This window comes from Bombina bombina, chromosome 5 (genome assembly GCF_027579735.1).
Source record: "Bombina bombina isolate aBomBom1 chromosome 5, aBomBom1.pri, whole genome shotgun sequence".
NCBI lineage: Eukaryota > Metazoa > Chordata > Amphibia > Anura > Bombinatoridae > Bombina > Bombina bombina.
Window position 1 is genome coordinate 1,065,187,388 of NC_069503.1, and position 21,774 is coordinate 1,065,209,161.

The 21,774-nt window shown below is 40.2% G+C and overlaps 1 protein-coding gene across 2 annotated transcripts in view; it reads right to left on the minus strand.

The window, feature by feature from the left end:
* The window catches only part of TATDN1 (TatD DNase domain containing 1), a 106,314-nt gene that overhangs the window by 45,606 nt on the left and 38,934 nt on the right, over window positions 1–21,774 (minus strand). For both annotated transcript variants that reach the window (XM_053715341.1, XM_053715342.1), the window contains 3 exons: window positions 15,809–15,894; window positions 11,196–11,236; window positions 10,950–11,026 (listed from right to left, as the gene is read on the minus strand). In XM_053715341.1, the coding sequence (XP_053571316.1) occupies window positions 10,950–11,026; window positions 11,196–11,236; window positions 15,809–15,894 (204 nt within the window). The remainder of the gene's footprint in view (window positions 1–10,949; window positions 11,027–11,195; window positions 11,237–15,808; window positions 15,895–21,774) is intronic.

Sequence of the window (21,774 nt, forward strand, 5' to 3'; positions counted from 1 at the left end):
GTGGGGTCTTCCAGAAATAGATCTGATGGCTTCTCATCTAAACAAGAAACTTCCCAGGTACCTGTCCAGGTTCAGGGATCTTTAGGCGGAAACAGTGGATGCGTTGACACTTCCTTGGTGTTATCAACCTGCTTATATTTCCCACCTCTAGTTCTTCTTCCAAGAGTGATTTCCAAAATCATCATGGAACAGTCGTTTGTATTGCTGGTAGCTCCAGCATGGCCTCACAGGTTTTGGTATGCGGATATTGTTCGGATGTCCAGTTGCCAACCTTGGCCTCTTCCATTAAGGCTGGACTTTCTGTCTCAAGGTCCGTTTTTTCCATCAGAATCTCAAATCATTAAATTTGAAGGTATGGAAATTGATCGCCTAGTGCTTAGTCATAGAAGTTTCTCTGACTCAGTGATTAATACTATGTTACAGACTCATAAATCTGTTTCAAGGAAGATTTATTATTGAGTTTGGAAGACTTATATTTCATGGTGTTCTTCTCATAAATTCTCTTGGCATTCTTTCAGAATTCCTAGAATTTTTCAGTTTCTTCAGGATGATTGGATAAGGTTTTGTCTGCAAGTTCCTTGAAGGATAAATATCTGCTCTTTCTGCCTTATTTCACAGAAAGATTGCTAAACTTCCTGATATTCACTGTTTTGTACAGGCTTTGGTTCGTATCAAGCCTGTCATTAAATCAGTCTCTCCTCCTTGGAGTCTTAATTTGGTTTTGAAGGCTTTGCAGGCTCCTCCATTTGAGCCTATGCATTCTTTGGACATTAAACTTCTTTCTTGGAAAGTGTTGTTCTTCTTGGCCATCTCTTCTGCTAGAAGAGTTTCTGAATTATCTGCTCTTTTTTTGGTGAATCTCCTTTTTCTGATTTTTCATCAGGATAAGGCGGTTTTGTGGACTTCATTTAAATTCTTACCTAAGGTTGTGAATTCTAACAACATTAATAGAGAAATTGTTGTCCCTTCTTTGTGTCCTAAGAATTCTTTGGAGAAATCCTTACATTCTTTGGATGTGGTAAGAGCTTTGAAATATTATGTTGAAGCTACTAAAGATTTCAGGAAGACTTTTAGTCTATTTGATAATTTTTCTAGTTCTAGGAAAGGTCAGAAGGCTTCTGCCGTTTCCTTGGCATCGTGGTTAAAGCTTTGATTCATCAAGATTATTTGGAGTCGGGTCAAGCCCTGTCTTAGAGAATTACAGCTCATTCTATTAGATCAGTCTCCACTTCCTGGGTTTTTAAGAATGAAGCTTTAGTTGATCAGATTTGCAAAGCAGCAACCTGGTCTTCTTTGCATATATTTACTAATTTCTACCGTTTTGATGTATTCGCTTCTTCGGAAGTAGTTTTTGGTAGAAAGGTTCTTTAGGCAGCTGTTTCAGTTTGATTCCTCTGCTTATGTTTTGAGTTTTTTCTTTTCATTTCATGAGAATTAACTTATATTTTGGGTTGTGGATTAATTTTCTTCAGCGGAAAATGGCTGTTTTTTATTTTGTCCCTCCCTCTCTAGTGACTCTTGCGTGGAGTTCCACATCTTGGGTATTGCTATCCCATAAGTCACTAGCTCATGGACTCTTGCCAATTACATGAAAGAAAACATAATTTATGTAAGAACTTACCTGATAAAATTAATTTCTTTCATATTGGCAAGAGTCCATGAGGCCCACCCTTTTTATGGTGGTTTTGATTTTTTTTGTATAAAGCACAATTATTTCCAAATTCCTTTGTTGATGCTTTTTACTCCTTTCTTTATCACCCCACTACTTGGCTATTTGTTAAACTGAATTGTGGGTGTGATGAGGGGTGTATTTATAGGCATTTGAGGTTTGGGAAACTTTGCCCCACCTGGTAGGATTGTATATCCCATACGTCACTAGCTCATGGACTCTTGCCAATATGAAAGAAATGAATTTATCAGGTAAGTTCTTACATAAATTATGTTTTTGTGGAGTAAAACAACTTTACTGCTTTCCTGTAATTTCATTTAAATATATTTTTGTATATCTGATTATTCCTTCAAAGAATAAGCAGAAATAAGCTGATTCATTCATTCTTTAATTCATTAATTAGGTAAAATGCCATGTTTACGTAAGAATTTGTTTGAAAACAAATGCAGTAACCATTCAGATTTTTCGTGAGGATTCTAATGCGGAAGTAGGCGGTCGCTTGTGCCGTTCGGCTCTTTATGGATTTGCATTTATTCTTGTGAAAGGTCACTACACTAAGATCTGGATTCGCACAGATCCTAGTGTGGGGATCTTTCACAAGAATAAATCTGGCTTGAAAAAGAGTTGAACGGTACGAGCGGCCACCTACTCCCGCATTAGAATCCTCACTAAAGATCTAAACGTGCATATCTAGCAGTAACTCATTTATAGCAGTCATAACTTGGCCACAACAAAGGAGATAAGATACATACTTGAGTCTTTTGAAGTAATAGAGTATCTCCCTGGACAGTAAAACAATGCAAATGTTGCTAACAAAATGACAGTATTAACATTTTTTTTAAATTTATTTTGTATGCAACATTTTTTACAATGTACCATGAAATATTTATTCATGGGAAGTGCTTAATAATTTAGATTAATAATTCTAATATCCATTTAAAGCCTTAAAGTGAATGTAAACTTTGACGAATGTGTGCCCGGTTTTGTTAAAATACTTACCTTTTCTTCTTGGAAGCTGGACCTGCGGCTCGTCTCTTCTTACGTCAGAAATAAAGAATCCAGCTTCCTCCAATCACGGCTTCCCCCCAGAGAAAACATTGCCTTAGGCCATGCTGTGATTGGAGGAAGCCGGATTCTTCATTTCTGACGTATGAAGAGACGAGTGGCAGACAAGGGGAATCACTGGTCTAGCTTTCATGAACAATAGGTAAGTATGTTAACAAAACTGGTGAAATGTAAAATTTGATGAAAGTGCCCCTGTTTTTAATAGGATTTTTGTCAAAGTTTACATTCACTTTAACAATGATTCCCAAAACAGAGATATTGATGTCCACCTCCCCTTTCTAATCCATTTACAGCTGGTGTAAAAATAACACACTGACTACCTATACTCTATGGTAGTGGTGCTGAAAACATTGAATGCGGTCTACCAGTCAACCGCCTTGTCACTTAAGTTAGGCAGCGTAATTGATCCTAGCTGCTGTGGCTTGTCAGCCGCGCTATTGATCCCAGCTGTGCTACTGTTCCCTGCTAGCAGCTGTTTTTAAAATAGCTCGGTTAACAGAGAATAATAACACAGATAGCAAGAGCTGCTAGGATCAATAGAACGGTTGGCAAGTGTGTTGAGAACCAGGGGTGCAGTTGCGACAGAACCAGCCTTCTGGGGGCCTACGCAGAGATGTTGTGCGTACCGTCAGAGGAGTGACTAAAAAGGACCGGTGAAGGTTTGTCTCTTGCGCCCACCTCAGCACGCACGAAGGGCCCCTACTCTGCACCCTGCCTTGTCTTTTACACCTGGTCCCAGCTGCTGACCATCACCTCCTGTTCTGCTCACACAGTGACGACGCCTGACTCCTGGGGTAGGTTGAGGTGAGAGAGAAGGGAAGGTGAGAGTGGGCGAGGGTTGTGCTTGACCCCTTATTGAAAGTAGTGATTTGTGTATGGACTAAGATTATGCAGAATGAGAGATGGTGATATACATTGTCCAAATGACTAGGGCAACATGCCAGAAAACTCGTCTTGTATATACACCTTTGGGATATTCTTATAAAGATGTAAGCTTTGGAAGATATTGGGGAGTGCTGCTGTAGTTTGGACCATGTATGCATGAAATGGAGGTTTTTGGTGTGGGTCCTCAGACAGATTTATACCACAACAATTTCACATTGTGCGGGATTGTATTGCATTACTAGAGATGGTGATATAGACGCATGAAGTAACTAATCTTTTACCCTTAACTTCTTATACTGAAATGCACATGGCTTTTATATATTTAATCATCATTAAGTTAACCCTTTTACTAACAGAGGGTATCAACTCCTCTTACGGTTCTTTTCTCCCTTTTTATTCTATTTTATGCCATTACAACCCATGAAAAAAAATGTTTTCCAGAACTGTGCCTTTTTTTCTTCTTTTTTCTTCTCCCCTTATATCTCGCTATGCCCCCTCCGATATTATTGAAATATGCTGCAGTTAAAATAATCTGTAATATTGCACCCCATATGCACAACGTACAGTTATTAGTTGTGAAATGTCAACGAGCATCCTTTATTAAAGGGACACTGACCACTGAACCCAAAAATTTTCTTTCGTGAGTCAAATAGAGCATGAAATTTTAAGCAACTTTATAATTTACTCCTTTTATCAAATTTTCTTCATTCTCTTGGTATCTTTATTTGAAATTAAATAATGTAAGTTTAGATGCCAGCCCATTTTTGGTGAACAACCTGGGTTGTTTTTGCTGATTGGTGGATAAATTAATCCACCAATAAAAAGTGCTGTCCAGAGTTCTGAACCAAGAAAAGCTTAGATGCATTGTTTTTCAAATAAAGATAACAAGGGAACAAAGAAAAATTGATAATAGGATTAAATTAGAAAGTTGCTTAAACTGGCATGCTCTATCTGAATCACAAAAGAAAACATTTGGGTTCAGTGTTCCTTTAATGAAAACTTTAAATCCAAAAGGGTTGGTAGATTAAAATATAACAGGCTTCCTTGCAGCCTGCAAACCTGGGCCCTAAATATATTCTCACTGCCTCTGTTCTTGTACAAAAATCCATTTATTGAAATGTGCTGCAGCTAACAAAATCTTTAATATTGCTCCCCAGAAACACAAAGTATAGTTATTCGTTGTGAAGTATAAACCAATGCCCTTTATTTAGAAAAATTCAAATAAAGGCAAAAACAGAATTTATGCTTACCTGATAAATTACTTTCTCCAACGGTGTGTCCGGTCCACGGCATCATCCATTACTTGTGGGATATTCTCCTCCCCTACAGGGAAAGGCAAGGAGAGCACACAGCAGAGCTGTCCATATAGCTCCCCCTCTAGCTCCGCCCCCCAGTCATTCGACCGACGGTTAGGAGAAAAAGGAGAAACTATAGGGTGCCGTGGTAACTGTAGTGTATAAAGACAAAAAAAAATTTCAACCTGATTAGGAAAACCAGGGCGGGCCGTGGACCGGACACACCGTTGGAGAAAGTAATTTATCAGGTAAGCATAAATTCTGTTTTCTCCAACATTGGTGTGTCCGGTCCACGGCGTCATCCATTACTTGTGGGAACCAATACCAAAGCTTTAGGACACGGATGAAGGGAGGGAGCAAATCAGGTTACCTAAATGGAAGGCACCACGGCTTGCAAAACCTTTCTCCCAAAAATAGCCTCCGAAGAAGCATAAGTATCAAATTTGTAGAATTTGGCAAAAGTGTGCAGAGAATACCAAGTCGCTGCCTTACATATCTGATCAACAGAAGCCTCGTTCTTGTAGGCCCATGTGGAAGCCACAGCCCTAGTAGAGTGAGCTGTGATTCGGTCAGGAGGCTGTCGTCCGGCAGTCTCATAGGCCAATCGGATAATGCTTTTTAGACAGAAAGAGAGAGAGGTAGCAGTAGCTTTTTGATCTCTCCTCTTACCAGAGTAAACGACAAACAAAGATGAGGTTTGTCTAAAATCTTTTGTTGCTTCTAAATAGAACTTTAAAGCACGAACAACATCTAAATTGTGTAATAAACGTTCCTTCTTTGAAACTGGTTTCGGACACGGAGAAGGAACAACTATTTCCTGGTTAATATTCTTGTTGGAAACAACTTTTGGAAGAAAACCAGGCTTAGTACGCAAAACAACCTTATCTGAATGGAAAACCAGATAGGGTGGATTACACTGCGAAGCAGATAATTCAGAAACTCTTCTAGCAGAAGAAATAGCACCCAAAAACAGTACTTTCCAAGATAATAACTTAATATTTATGGAATGTAAAGGTTCAAACGGAACCCCTTGAAGAACTGAAAGAACTAAATTTAGACTCCAAGGAGGAGTCATGGTTCTGTAAACAGGCTTGATTCTAACCAAAGCCTGAACAAAAGCTTGTACATCTGGCACAGCTGCCAGTCGTTTGTGTAACAAGACAGATAAAGCAGAAATCTGTCCCTTTAGAGAACTAGCGGACAACCCTTTATCCAAACCTTCTTGGAGAAAGGAGAGAATCCTTGGAATTTTTATTTTACTCCAGGAGAATCCCTTGGATTCACACCAACAGATATATTTACGCCATATTTTATGGTAAATCTTTCTAGTCACAGGTTTTCTGGCTTGGACCAGAGTATCTATCACAGAATTCGAAAACCCACGTTTGGATAAAATCAAGCGTTCAATTTCCAAGCAGTCAGCTGCAGAGAAACTAGATTTGGATGTTCGAATGGACCTTGTACTAGAAGATCCTGTCTCAAAGGTAGCTTCCATGGTGGAGCCGATGACATATTCACCAGGTCTGCATACCAAGTCCTGCGTGGCCACGCAGGAGCTATCAGAATCACCGAGGCCTTTTCCTGTTTGATCCTGGCTATGAGCCTGGGAAGGAGAGGAAACGGTGGAAACACATACGCTAGGTTGAACGACCAAGGCGCCACTAATGCATCCACTAGAATCGCCTTGGGATCCCTGGATCTGGACCTGTAACAAGGAATCTTGAAGTTCTGACGGGACGCCATTAGATCCATGTCTGGAATGCCCCATAATTGGGTTAACTGAGCAAAGACCTCCGGGTGGAGTTCCCACTCCCCCGGATGGAAAGTCTGACGACTCAAATAGTCCGCCTCCCAGTTGTCTACTCCTGGGATGTGAATAGCAGATAGATGGCAGGAGTGATTCTCTGCCCATTGGATGATCTTGGTTACTTCCTTCATCGCTAGGGAACTCTTTGTTCCCCCCTGATGATTGATGTACGCAACAGTCGTTATGTTGTCCGACTGAAATCTTATTAACCTGGCTTTCGCTAGCTGAGGTCAAGCCAGGAGCGCATTGAATATTGCTCTTAGTTCCAAAATGTTTATCGGGAGAAGCGACTCTTCCCGAGACCATAGGCCCTGAGCTTTCAGGGAGTCCCAGACCGCGCCCCACCCCAAGAGGCTGGCGTCGGTCGTGACAATGACCCACTACGGTCTGCGGAAACTCATTCCCTGAGACAGGTGATCCTGGGTCAACCACCAGAGAAGTGAGTCCCTGTTTACCTGGTCTACTTGAATTTGGGGAGACAAGTCTGTATAGTCCCCATTCCACTGATTGAGCATGCACAGCTGTAATGGTCTTAGATGAATTCGAGCAAAAGGAACCACGTCCATTGCTGCGACCATTAGTCCTATTACTTCCATGCACCGAGCTATGGAGGGTTGAGGAATAGAATGAAGAACTCGACAAGCGTTTAGAAGCTTTAACTTTCTGACTTCTGTCAGGAAGATCTTCATTTCCATAGAATCTATTATTGTTCCCAGAAACGGAACCCTTGTGGACGGTGACAGTGAACTCTTTTCTATGTTCACCTTCCACCCGTGAGATCTGAGAAAAGCCAACACAATGTCTGTGTGGGCCCTCGCTTTGGAAAGAGACGACGCTTGGATTAGGATGTCGTCTAGATAAGGTGCTACAGCGATGCCCCTCGGCATTAGGACCGCTAGAAGGGACCCTAGCACCTTTGAGAAAATTCTGGGAGCGGTGGCTAAACCGAATGGAAGAGCCACGTGAAGGATGGAACTCTGAGGAAATTGTTTAATATCTTTAAATCCAGGATTGGCCTGAAAGTTCCCTCTTTTTTGGGAACCACAAACAGGTTTGAGTAAAAACCTAGACCTTGTTCCCCGGAGGGGACTGGGTTTATCACTCCCATCTTTGATAGGTCTCTTACACAATGTAAGAATGCCTGTTTCTTTATCTGGTCTGAAGATAAGTGAGACAGGTGGAATCTTCCCTTTGGAGGAAGTCCCTTGAACTCTAGCAGGTATCCCTTGGAGACTATTTCTAGTACCCAGGGATCCGGAACATCTCTTGCCCAAGCCTGAGCGAAGAGAGATAGTCTGCCCCCTACCAGATCCGGTCCCGGATCGGGGGCTACCCCTTCATGCTGTCTTGGTAGCAGCAGCAGGTTTCTTGGTCTGTTTACCCTTGTTCCAGCCTTGCATGGGCTTCCAAGCGGGTTTGGGCTGGGCCGCGTTACCTTCTTGTCTAGCGGCAGTGGAGTTATTAGCCGGTCCGTTCCTGAAATTGTGAAAGGAACGAAAATTAGACTTGTTCTTAGCCTTAAAAGGCCTATCCTGTGGGAGGGCATGGCCCTTACCCCCAGTGATGTCTGAAATAATTTCCTTCAATTCCGGCCCAAAAAGGGTCTTACCCTTGAAAGGAATATTAAGTAACTTAGTCTTGGACGACACATCTGCCGACCAGGATTTTAGCCAAAGCGCCCTCCGCGCTACTATAGCAAAACCTGAGTTTTTCGCCGCCAATTTCGTTATTTGAAAAGCGGCATCCAATATAAAGGAATTAGCTAACTTTAATGCGTGAATTCTGTCCATGACTTCTTCATAGGAAGTCTCTTTCTGGAGCGACCTTTCTAGTTCCTCGAACCAAAAGGACGCCGCTGAAGTGACAGTAATAACACACATAGCTGGTTGAAGGATGAACCCTTGTTGAACAAAAATCTTTTTAAGCAATCCTTCCAATTTTTATCCATAGGATCTTTGAAAGCGCAGCTGTCCTCTATAGGAATAGTTGTGCGCTTCGCTAGTGTTGAAACAGCTCCCTCAACCTTCGGGACCGTCTGTCATGCGTCCCTTCTAGGGTCTACTATGGGAAACATTTTCTTAAATATAGGAGGTGGGGCAAAGGGTACACCTGGCTTCTCCCACTCCTTATCCACTATGCTCGCTACCCTCTTGGGTATTGGAAAAGCGTCTTCGTGCACTGGGACCTCTAAAAATTTGTCCAATTTGCACAACTTCTCTGGTACTACTACAGAATCACAGTCATCCAGAGTAGCTAATACCTCCTTAAGCAAAGCGCGGAGATGTTCTAGCTTAAATTTAAATGCTACTATATCAGGTTCTGCCTGTTGAGAAATTTTTCCTGAGTCTGAAATTTCACCCTCAGACAGCCCTTCCCTCACAGCCAATTCCGATTGATGTGAGGGTAAAATAGATAAGGCATCGTCAGCGTCTGATTGTTCATCCTTTTTTTATCTGTATTTAAAACTGAACAATCACGCTTTCTCTGAAATGCTGGCAGTTTGGATAAAAGATTTGCTATAGAATTATCCACTACTGCTGTTAATTGTTGCATAGAAATAAGCACTGGCGCGCTAGGTGTCGCCTGCGCGGGCAAAGCTGGTGTAGACACAGAAGGAGAGGATGTAGAATTATCCTCACTACCTTCATTAGATAAATTATCTTGGGCAACATTATGAAATGTAACAGAGCTGTCCTTATTTGTTTGGACGCTATGGCACAATTATCACAAACACTCAAAGGGGGAACACATTTGTCTCTACACACACAGAACATAGGTTATCTGATGGCATAGACATGTTAAACAGATTTAGGCAGGCAAACAATGCAATAAAAACGATTTTAAACAAAAACGTTACTGTCTCTTTAAATAATAAAATTACACACTTTATTTCTGAATGTTCAAAAAACTATGAAGGCAATATCCGATTTTTATGAAATTTGGACCCCAGTGTCTTAATGCTTAGAAAGTATTGCAAAGCAAATATGGAGACTCTAGCTCTTAAAACAGGCAAACCAGAGCTAATTGTTGGATTTAACCATTTTTATACACTACAATCCCTGCTACAGTATTGCTGCAGCATTTTACCTTCCTTAGGGGTCAATCATCCACAGAAATAAGCATTCTGGAGTCACTTTCTGAGTCACAGGACCCTCTCACATGAAAACTGCATGCACTGCCTTGAAATCAACTGCACAGCTGAAGCACCAAAATGAGGCTTCCTCCCTGAGCACACTAGAGTGAAGGGGCCTTCCTGACTAGATTTAGGTGTCTAAAACATGCCAGATCAATAAAAAAACGTTCCCAAGTGTATATGAGCTTATAAAACAGTTCAAATGCCATGATATTGTAATAAAAACCAATCGATTTTGCCCCTAACAGTGTCTACCAGCATAAAAATCAAAAAGGGGAAGCCTGTTATCTTTTTTGCTGAGGTGAAAGAAAAATGGCTTACCATTTTCCCAGAGGGGAAAAATTACTGTCATCTAGCATTAGCCTGTGTTGTTAGAAGGAGACTAGTCATACCTGAAGCAGATGAGTCTGCAAACTGTTACCCCCAACTGAAGTTCTCTTGTTTCAACAGTCCTGCGTGGTAACAGCAATGGATTCTAGTTACTTGTGCTAAAATCATATTCCTCTTAACAGAAATCTTCATCACTTTTCTGTTGTAGAGTAAATAGTACAAGCCAGCACTATTTTAAAATAACAAACTCTTGATAGAAGATATAAAAAACTACAACTAACACCACAAACTCCTCACCATCCCCGAGGAGATGCTACTTGTTCAGAGCGGCAAGGAGAATGACTGGGGGGCGGAGCTAGAGGGGGAGCTATATGGACAGCTCTGCTGTGTGCTCTCCTTGCCTTTCCCTGTAGGGGAGGAGAATATCCCACAAGTAATGGATGACGCCGTGGACCGGACACACCAATGTTGGAGAAATTAAGTTAAAAGTCGCTCAGAAGAAGTGTTTTGTCCATAGCTTTGGACTTTGTTACTGCTAACATTGGAAATCGTTAACCCTGTGTACTATTTATGGGAAGAACACCCTGGTTTTTTAAAAAATTTGGAGCTCCCTACATGCACAGTTTTTCTTAAAATTTGTTGTAAGTAGACCTCAGTGACAAATTTTTACAAAAAAGTAGATCACAACTCACTAAAATCCAGGCACTCCTGCTCTATTGCAACATGGAATAAATTTGTAAGATAGAAAAATTAAGGAAAACTCACCAGCCATTAATTCCAATGTAAAGGTCCAGATCAACTATGGCTGATGCATCCTCTTTTGTACCATCAAAAGAATGAACCTAAAACCATTGAGTTGAAATAAAAGCCAGACAGAATACAAGATGTAAAGTCAATCAGTGTTTGTTTAATTATCTACTAGCATTTTGTTGCTGTGTGACTGAGCAGATACTTATAGTGTAACCAGTAATACAGAAACAGAGGATAAAATGTATATTTTTTATAACTTACTACACCTCCAACAACGCGGTCTCTGTTCCGTTGCATTATATCTGCATAAAGAATGAATTAAGGAAATTATTTAGAAACCACAACTCTCTATGTCCCTACAAAGAAGCATTACCAAGATGCAGTGATGTGCAGTCACTAGAGGCAGGTGAGGCAGTGCTTCACCCCTCATATGGGCAAAAATATATATTATTATTTTTTTTTATTGGCTTTAAAAAAAAAAATTAAAAATTTTTTCCCCAGCATTTTTCCCCCCACAGCTATATGTTGTGCAATGGAGAGGCACAATCAGGTCTGCCCACCATTACACAACATGCTGCGCCACCTACTGGATGAAAGTGGTTAAGATCATTGCATGGCTCATTAACTGCTTATTTGAGGCAGTCCTATTTGGGCTGAACCAATCCAGTGAGAGGCATTAGTAAGTGGAACTTAGGGTTGGGGCTGGATGTTAAATCATATAAAACAAAACAAAAACGGAAAAAAACAACTTTCATATATTTTGTTGCTGTCCTGTGAACCTGCTAGCTTTGCTAAAGTGAAAAAGAGAGTTCTGTTCTTCCCCTCTAAGTGCAGTGGAATGTGCCTGCTTATACAGAGCAGGAAGAGAGGCAGAGAGAGCAGTGTTTCAGCCACATCTTATTAAAGTAAGATTTTACTGAAAGGGATTCTGTTAGTGAAAATGATAATTTAATGAATGTGGTTTAGTGTTTTTTTACTCTTTTACAGCAAAGGGTCGTTTTTGTATTTTGTTTACTCAAACTTTACACCCACTAACTTAGCAGCTTGCCTCTGTACTTCACACTAAATTATAGTCTCACTTTATGAACTCTCTGTAGCTCTGCTGTTTCATTACTTAAAAATGCAGTGGTCCCTCTCCCCCCCCCCCCCTTGTGTGTGTGTGTGTGTCTCTCTCTATCCATCTCTCTCCTTATGTGTTGTTCTCCCCCATGGTCTCTTTTTCTCTCTGTCTCTCTTCCTCCCCCTCTGACTCTCTCATCACTTATGTGTCTCTCTAACCCTCTGTGTGTGATTGTGTCTCTCTCTCTGTGTCTCTCTCTAACCCTCTGTGTGTGATTGTGTCTCTCTCTCTAACCCTCTGTGTGTGATTGTGTCTCTCTATCTTTCTCTTTCTCTCTCTCTAACCCTCTGTGTATGATTGTGCCTCTCTCTATTTCTCTCTCTCTAACCCTCTGTGTGTGATTGTGTCTCTCTCTTTCTCTCTCTCTCTCTAACCCTCTGTGTATGATTGTGTCTCTCTTTCTCTCTCTCTAACCCTCTGTGTGTGATTGTGTCTCTCTCTAACCCTCTGTGTATGATTGTGTCTCTTTCTCTCTCTCTAACCCTCTGTGTGTGATTGTGTGTCTCTCTCTCTCTCTCTCTCTCTCTCTCTTTCTCTCTCTCTCTAACCCTCTGAGTGTTATTGTGTCTCTTTCTTTCTCTCTATCTCTCTAACCCTCTGTGTGCGATTGTGTCTCTCTCTCTTTCTCTCTCTAACCCTCTGTGTGTGATTGTCTCTCTTTCTCTCTCTCTCTCTCTCTCTCTCTCTCTAACCCTCTGTGTGTGATTGTGTCTCTCTCTCTCTTTCTCTCTCTCTAACCCTCTGTGTATGATTGCGTCTTTCTCTCTCTCTCTCTAACCCTCTGTGTATGATTTTGTCTCTCTCTCTTTCTCTTTCTATAACCCTCTGTGTGTGATTGTGTCTCTCTCTCTAACCCTCTGTGTGTGATTGTGTCTCTCTCTCTCTAACCCTCTGTGTGTGATTGTGTCTCTTTTTCTCTCTCTCTAACCCTCTGTGTGTGATTGTGTGTCTCTCTCTCTAACCCTCTGTGTGTGATTGTGTGTCTCTCTCTCTCTAACCCTCTGTGTGTGATTGTGTCTCTCTCTTTCTCTCTCTCTCTAACCCTCTGTGTGTGATTGTGTCTCTCTCTCTTTCTCTCTCTCTCTAACCCTCTGTGTATGATTGTGTCTCTCTCTATTCCTCTCTCTCTCTCTAACCCTCTGTGTGTGATTGTGTCTCTCTTTCTCTCTCTCTCTAACCCTCTGTGTGTGATTGTTTCTCTCTTTCTCTAACCCTCTGTATGTGATTGTGTCTCTCTCTCTTTCTCTCTCTCTAACCCTCTGTGTGTGATTGTCTCTCTCTCTCTCTCTCTCTTCATTTCTCTCTCTCTAACCCTCTGTGTGTGATTGTGTCTCTCTTTCTCTCTCTCTCTAACCCTCTGTGTGTGATGGTGTCTCTCTCTCTCTCTAACCCTCTGTGTGTGGTTGTGTCTCTTTCTTTCTCTCTAACCATCTGTGTGTGATTGTGTCTCCCTCTCTCTCTTTTTGTCTCTCTCTCTAACCCTCTGTGTGTGATTGTGTCTCTATCTCTTTCTCTCTCTCTAACCCTCTGTGTGTGATTGTCTCTCTCTTTCTCTCTCTCTCTAACCCTCTGTGTGTGATTGTGTCTCTCTCTCTTTCTGTCTCTCTCTCTCTTTCTCTCTAACCCTCTGTCTCTCTCTCTCCCCGTCTCACCCTTTCCCCCAGAGTGCTTTTCTGTGTTTCTGTCTACCTTTTATTTATTTAATTAATGAATTGGTAGTGCCATCTGATGTGTGGCTTTATTTAAAGGGGTGGGGTCAAGCACCCCACCATCTTTAAATTTCACCAGCCGCCACTGGATCAAGACATTTTTATATTTACTGAATAATGAAAGAATCTATAAGCATAATTTGCAGCATTAAAGTAAAAAGTATGTTTTAAACATATTTTAATGGGCATGGATTTCTAGATCTCATAATCAGAGCAAGCATTGTGTTATCTGGCAAGAGTTTCTGTTACAATCCTTTAAGACTAAAATCAGATGTTTACTAAGTTGACCAGTTTTCCAAGACACCATTTAAAGAGACATGAAACCCATATGAAACCCATACGCAAATTTAAATAACTTTCCAATTTACATCTAATATCTAATTGTCTTCATTCTTTTAATATCCTTTGTTGAAAATCACATCTAAATATGCTCAGTAGCTGCTGATTGGTGGCTGCACATAGATACCTCATGTGATTGGCCCACCCATGCGCATTGCTATTTCTTCAACAAAGGATATCTAAAGAATGAAGGCGTATCCTAGCCACTGCCTCACCAGCCTCTGACGTCACTGCACGTCACTGCCAAGATGCTATAAAAGTTGATAATTGTTTGAAACTGCAGTTTCTGGATAGAACAATGGCAGGGGATGAGATATTGATGGAAAAGTGCAAACAGGACAAGCAAAGACATACAAAGTAATCAATATTTTAGTATTGCTTTATCTGACTATTTTATTAAAGGGCCATATTAATTAGATCATGTAATTTTAAGACTATCAACCCTACACTGCTCTGTGTTTAACACCCGCAAAGGAATTAAACACACAGTATAAGTGCACTACTGGTCCCGAGCGGAACCTGCCGCTGATCCAATCAGCAGCGCTAGTCACACGACTTAGATGTGCAACTAACGCTGCTGATTGGATAAGTGGTGTCTTCTGCCAGACCAGCTCCACGGGTCACAAGCAGCACTACTACTGTGTCTTTAACCGGGTCATATTTTCATGTCGGGTTAGCGCATTTGAGAATATGCGATCGAGTTTGCGCGTGAGTAGAGTGTTTTTTCCACTTTTTTGCTTCATTGACTTGACTGGGGAAATAAGTTATTGCGCACGCAACAATCTAATTTCGGCTTTTTATGCGTGCAAAAAGATTACTTCAAGCGGAAGCGTTAAATACCACTCCACTTGTAATCTGACCCTATATCAGGAGTGATATACTTCACATGAAACTTATGGATTGTCAGCTAAATTAGTGTCAAGGCTGCTATGCTTGATGTAAATGATTATTCTTTAGTCTATGAGGTTATGATCAGTAAGTAGCATTCTATTTCTTCACCAGACCATCAAGGACACTTCTCTATGTAAGATAGATATAGATTTAAGAGTTGTTAAACTATGAGGAATAAGATACATTTTGATAGATTTCCTTTTTCAAAGCCTCTGATAAAGCAACTGTTCTACTCCATATCCTATCCAGAGAGTATAACCTGGGGCTTCTGTGAGGCTGCCTTAATGGAAAGTTTTACTCTTTTCTAAGCGTAGTTGCCATTAAACAATAAATATTTAGGCTAACTAAGCCTGTGCATAAACACACAATTCTGATGCAAATTCTATCCATGATCACAGTTCTATCCCTCCCTAGACAATACGTTCAGCCCTCTTGAACAAATGTAAATGACAGGAGAAGGCACCTAAGACCCAATCACAATAATGAGATCCTGAGACCACAAATTGGACAACATAGGTTAAAGTATATGGATATCACGCTTGTGCAAGGAGAATGTGTGATGGTTTTAATATTAATAGCCAATTTAGCCAGTGGGGCCTAGACAATATATATATATATAATTGATTCAACACAATATGAAAAAAAATATCTGCACCTATTTTGGTCTTTGCACTCTTGATCATAAAACATTGCTGTTATTCTGTATAAATGTGGTGTTTGCATTTTCAGAAAATACCTTTTTTTTTTTTTTTTATTCCTTTTTTAAAATAAATCCTTAAGTTTAAAATGTGGGATATTTTCTTTTATAAACTTACCTAAAAACTCCTTGTGTGCATTCCTGCAGTGCAGAAACATCGGAAGTTTTGTGTGTTCTGCCAAATCAAACTGTTTTTCAAAATACCTTGAAAATTAACGGAAAAAAACAAAGTATTAAAAAAGTGTTTCTCTAACTTTTTCATATACTTGTGATAGCATTCAGCAGTGCTTCATGGGCATCAGCACAATGTATCTAGTGTGGATAACAACCACATCAATGGTGGGGGGGGGCACCTTCGGTGATCATTACAGCACCCCTCACTCCCGCATCTCTGGTGGTCTAGTGATCTGCCATTACCAGGGGAATCTGAGGATGACAGTGATGATCAAACCCTGGAAAACTCAGCAGACACACAAACCTAAGGGTTTGAAAGGCAATCGCCTACTCTTTCAACCAGTGTGTCTCTTGTGGGTATACTATTTAAAGGGACATGAAACCCAATTGTTTACTTTTAAGATTCAGACAGAGCATGACATTTTTTTTTTTTTTTTTTTAAATATTTTTTATTGAGGTAATATAACATACAGAAAAGTACATTTATATAAGAATACCATGGCAACATGCCCATATGACATACATCAGGTTATAAATATCCCATACAACAGGCATGCCCTTAGAATGTTATGGTCTGCTTGAGTCTAATCCAGGGAGGATAATGTTTAGCCATGAATAGCACCTCATTTTATATAATTACATTTTCAACAGACAGTAAACATGAGTTGCATCAGAACTTTCTACCCCAAGCCTATATTCAAATCTGGTGCTTAATATATGCAGGCTTATCCCTGTCAATGGTCAGGTCAACAACCCGTGATCTTAGATGAAATGACACATACCAAAAGAATTTAACTAAGAGTCTAAAAGTAGAAAGCACCAAGTATGCACAATGCAATACAAATATCCACCAATAAGTTAAACATCTCTAAGTAGGGATATATATTATATTGTATGTTCACACCCTCCATAATAATATAGGCTTCTATAAAACCTCAAACTACCCACATACCTAACATAGGGGGGGGGGTTACAAAATGTGCAGAATTAGGAAAATATACAAGGTGCAGAGTAATAAGAACAAAGAATGATCAGGATTCTGGCCTCCTATCCATACATAGGCTTCTCTTAAGCCTTACCCAGCTGTGTGCAAAACATAGGGGGGTTATATAACTAGAACAGCTAGTGTGTAGAAAAAGGGCAGAGACTCCCTAACTCTGCCGGAGTTTGCAGAGGATTTTAGACACCCCTTACCGCAAAATTTCCATATAGGGGGGGGGATACATATATGAAGTCACTGCAGATGCTTTCATAGCAGGTAATGCTTCTAAGTTATATTGGCCCTTTTTGGACCTCCAGGTTAAAATAAAAATAAAAAACTCTTCAGTGGCATATAGCGTGGTTAGGGATACAATAACTGCACTTAACCTATCACTTCCTTAAACAATCTAAGGCCCTTTTCAGCTTTTTTATTTTTTTTTTATTTATTGTTATGATAGGAGGTTTTGTGGCCATATATGAACCCTTTTTGAACCATCTGAAAATATGTAATTATATGCGGCATGAAATCCATTATGTACAACATATCCCTATCCCAAGTAACATATCTGCAGAGCTTTTAAATGCTCAGATAACCTTAAAAGTGTGAAGGGGGGGGGGGGGGGCAAGAGCTTTAACATTCACTATAGAGCTAAGGCTTACTAAATGGCAAAGTTACTAACTATAAGATAGGCATAGGTCACCTCTATCTGGATAGTCATATTAGAAACCAGGAGTCAGTCATGGACTGAAAATGAAGCATATCTTAAGAAACCAGGCAGGAAACAAACTCCCTTATAGTATAGTTATGATAGAACATTTTAGCATTTGTACCCTATAGAGTTCTCTAGCAGTAGTGAACCAAGTATGAACTCCCCTCCACCGAAAATTATGGGGGCATAGTGAACCCTGCCATCTCGGCCGCTGACACCAGAGACACAGCCAGAAGTAATATTTATGTTAAAGAGTTTAAGTTGGTGGAGTGAGAAAATGAAATCTCATATAGTTTGCCTCAGTTAGTCAAGAATGGAGTCATGTGTACATAAGAAAACAGGACCTACAATATGTAAACTTAACAACATAGAGTGACCTAACAATATATACAGAGGTGACATACTAACCTATGTGAGAAGTCTAGTGCCTTATATTTGACCTGCATATAACTTGTCTATAGATGTGAGAAGGTCACCCCGTGGGGGGGGGGGGGGGGGTCTGCACCCATAGCTAAAACATAGCATATATATTTAGTAAAAGTTAAGTTAGAGTTGAAGAAAGCATGGACACCAATTTATCATATTAGCCCAATGGACACTACATGTGGGGATAGGGGAAAAACATGGATGAGTCTCTAAGGAAAAAAAGAAAAATATTGATAGGAGCAGTCCTCAGCTTAGGGAACACAGAAGTTACCGGTTGTTTGGTACAGCACCATGGGATAGTCCTGAAATGTCCCAGTCAGGAGCCTCCAGCTCCACTAGAGTCTGGCCCAAGTTTCAGCCGACACCAACTTTGCATGTCTGCACCGGCCTCAGCGCAACACATCCAGCTGGGAAGACCCCCATAGAGGTCCGTGGAGACCCCATCCAGAGAAATGAGTACAGCCAGGGCTCTAAAGGGTCAATTACTCTCCTCCAACTCTCGGTCGCATCTCTGCAGGCCATTTTATTATCCATGTTCGCCCAGGGAATGGGCATCCTCCACAGTGCTAACTCAGGGACGATGGGAAAATAACCACACTCCCCTGTTTCCCCCACGGTTTTCAAAATAAGTAGAGGCCAAATCGTCATCCGCACTGAGGGGCACCCGGGGTAAGCAGTGTCGTCAGTTAGGTCCCTTGGCACGGCGCCCACCTGTGTGCTGCTCTCGCAAGTTACTGCTTGGCCATGTGGAGAGGGAGTCAGGTCGCCATATTTAATATCCGGAGAGATGAGGAAGTTATCAATGCGGCGATCTACCCATGCAGTCAGAGCGGTAAAGTGTTCCTCCAGAAGTGCAAGCACCCTCTCTTCTGAGATATATTGCATATCTGCCTTAGAAGTAGATATTACCGTGAGGGGCTTATGTTGTTAGAGTTGTGATGCTCTACGTGAGCATAAAGATGGTCGCTTCCCAGCCGCTTTAGGTTACCAAGTTCCACTTGAAAGGGGGTTAATTCAATGTCAGAGGTGGCCCCTGGATGCAACTTTCAATCCCCAAGGATTTCGCCTCACTTTTACAATAAAATTTGGTCAGCCCAGCAGTCACTTAGTAATAAAATCAGAAATATATGCGGAGCTGTGATAGTGTGCGACCGCTCGGTTCCAAGGCTTGCTCCGCCCCCAGAGCATGACATTTTAAACAACTATTCAATGTATTTTTATTATCTAACTTGTTTAGTCTTTGTATCCTTTGTTGAAAAGAAATACCTAAGTAGGCTCAGAAGATACTGATTGGTGGCTGCATATATACATCATGTCATTGGCTTTCAGCTAGCTCATTCAACAAAAGATACCAAGAAAATGAAGCAATTTATATAATAGAAGTAAATTGGAAAGTTGTTTAGAATTGTATGCTCTGTCTGAATCATGAAAAAAAATTGTTGGGTTTCATGTCCCTTTAAATATAAATATAAAAACACTTTAACACACATTACACATGTACTTCATGACAAAGTCACCTTTTTTTGTTACACTGGTAAATCCTAGCATTTCAGAAACACTAAGATTTACCATCACTTTAATAACCTTTTTTTTTTTAGAAAAAATGTAATTCATTTTCCCCCACAACATTTTGTTGCAGTTTTATCACACATCATGATACATACATAAAATAATGGTATAGGTTTAAATCTTTTGAGAGGAAAAAAAAAGGATAGATCGATCAATACAGGCTTTAATATAATATTGTAAATATGAAGTTATAGGGGACAAAACGCTTCTCTCTCTCGAATAAGTGAAAGTGGCATTAAGTAAAAAAAAATTGTATGCATCCAGGAGTTCATAGCACTGCAAAACCCCTGCATGTAAAGTGTTTAAACGCAGATAAAACTAATTTCTGCACAGATTGCTTAATTTGTGCAAAATTTGCCCATAATAAAAGGCGTACGAAACCCCAAAATGTTCTTTTATAATTCAGACAGAATATACAATATTAAAAAAAGTTTTTAATTTACTTCTATTACCACTTTGCTTAAAGAGACAGTCAACACCAAAATTTTTGTTGTTTAAAAAGATAGATAATCCCTTTATTACCCATTCCCCAGTTTTGCAAAACCAACACTGCTATATAAATACACTTTTTACTTCTGTGACTAACTTGTATCTTAGCATCTTCTGACCTCCCCTAATCACATGACTTTTAGTTATTATCTATTGACTTGCATTTTAGCCAATTAGTGCAGTGTCTGCCACTAGCCACGGGCGTGAGCACAATGCTATCTATATGGCCTACATGAGCTTGCTCTCCCCTGCTGTGAAAAGTAAATAAAATAGAGGCGGCCTTCAAGGGCTTAGAAATTATCATATGTGCCCTCCTAGGTTTGCTTTCAACTAGAATACCAAGAGAACAAAGCAAAATTGTTGATAAAAGTAAATTGGAAAGTTGTTTAAAAATTGCATGCTCTGCCTGAATCACAAATTATTTTTTGTGGGTTTCATATCCCTTTAAAAGGGTCAAGGTTCTTAATTCCATGGTATTCTGCCACTCTGAGAACAGTTTGAAAAACTACACATTTTCAGATTTAAATTACAGGACAAACAGGCAAAATAAATAATGAAAGTACATTACAAAGTTGTTGTTTTTTTTTTGTATTTAAATGTTTTTATAGAATTTTCAAAAATTTCAACATGTACATTAAAGGGACAGTCTAGTCAAAAATAAACTTTCATGATTCAGATAGGGCATGTCATTTTAAACAACTTTCCAATTTACTTGTACCATCAACTTTGCTTTGTTCTCTGGGTATTCTTAGTTGAAAGCTAAACTTAGGTAGGCTCATATGCTAATTTCTTAGCCCTTGAAGGCCACTTCTTATTTGAATGCATTTTGACAGTTTTTCACAACTAGAGGGTGTTAGTTCATGTGTGCCATATAGATAACATTGTGCTCACACCAGTGGAGTTACCTAGGAGTCAGCACTGATTGGCTAAAATGCAAGTCTTTTAAAAGAACTGAGATAAGGGAGCAGTCTGCAGAGGCTTAGTTACAAGGTAATCACTGAGGTAAAAACCCAACGGTTTTCATATAAACATGTTTAACAGTGAAGGATTAAGAGGTCACTTAAGAGGAGTCCGATTTCAAATAGGTGTTTGTATCTCTGAGCAGGAGTCAATAATGTCCATTATGAAGTGATGAAGCAACGGTTGACTCCCAGCGATGAAATAGGATTATACAAAAACAGTGATAACATTAACATAAAGGGGCCTCTTATTGTGATAATCACAGTGATAGCGATAGGAATGGGAAGGTTAATGAAATGGAAAGGAGAATGAGACAGAGTCGGGAGGGGAGGAGAGAGGGGGGGGGGTGGGTTATGGGAGTGGAGGGGTGGGAGCCAGACTACTGTGGAAATATGTAAGGTATAGTATATAATGAAGGGGTGCCCAACTGTTGAGGATGAGTAGTGGAATTTAACTTATATTCCTCTGTTCCCAAATAAAGATGATGTCTAGGATAAAGTCTGACTTGCCCTGAAAGCTATAATGAATTTTCTCTAGTGATAGAACATAACTTCTTGTATCCACATTTGAGGTGTAGGGGTTTGTTGGTTTTTCCAGAATCTAGGAATTAAATGTTTAGCACAGTTTATCATGCATTAAAGTAGTTTCTTTCGGTACAGACAAGGTATTTTTGGAAGGTCGTTTAGAAGAATCCGTACTGGGTTTAGGTCTATGGTGGTGTCCAGAATGGAGTTGCTATAGGTGTTGATGGTGTCCCAATAGTTTTTAATGTGGG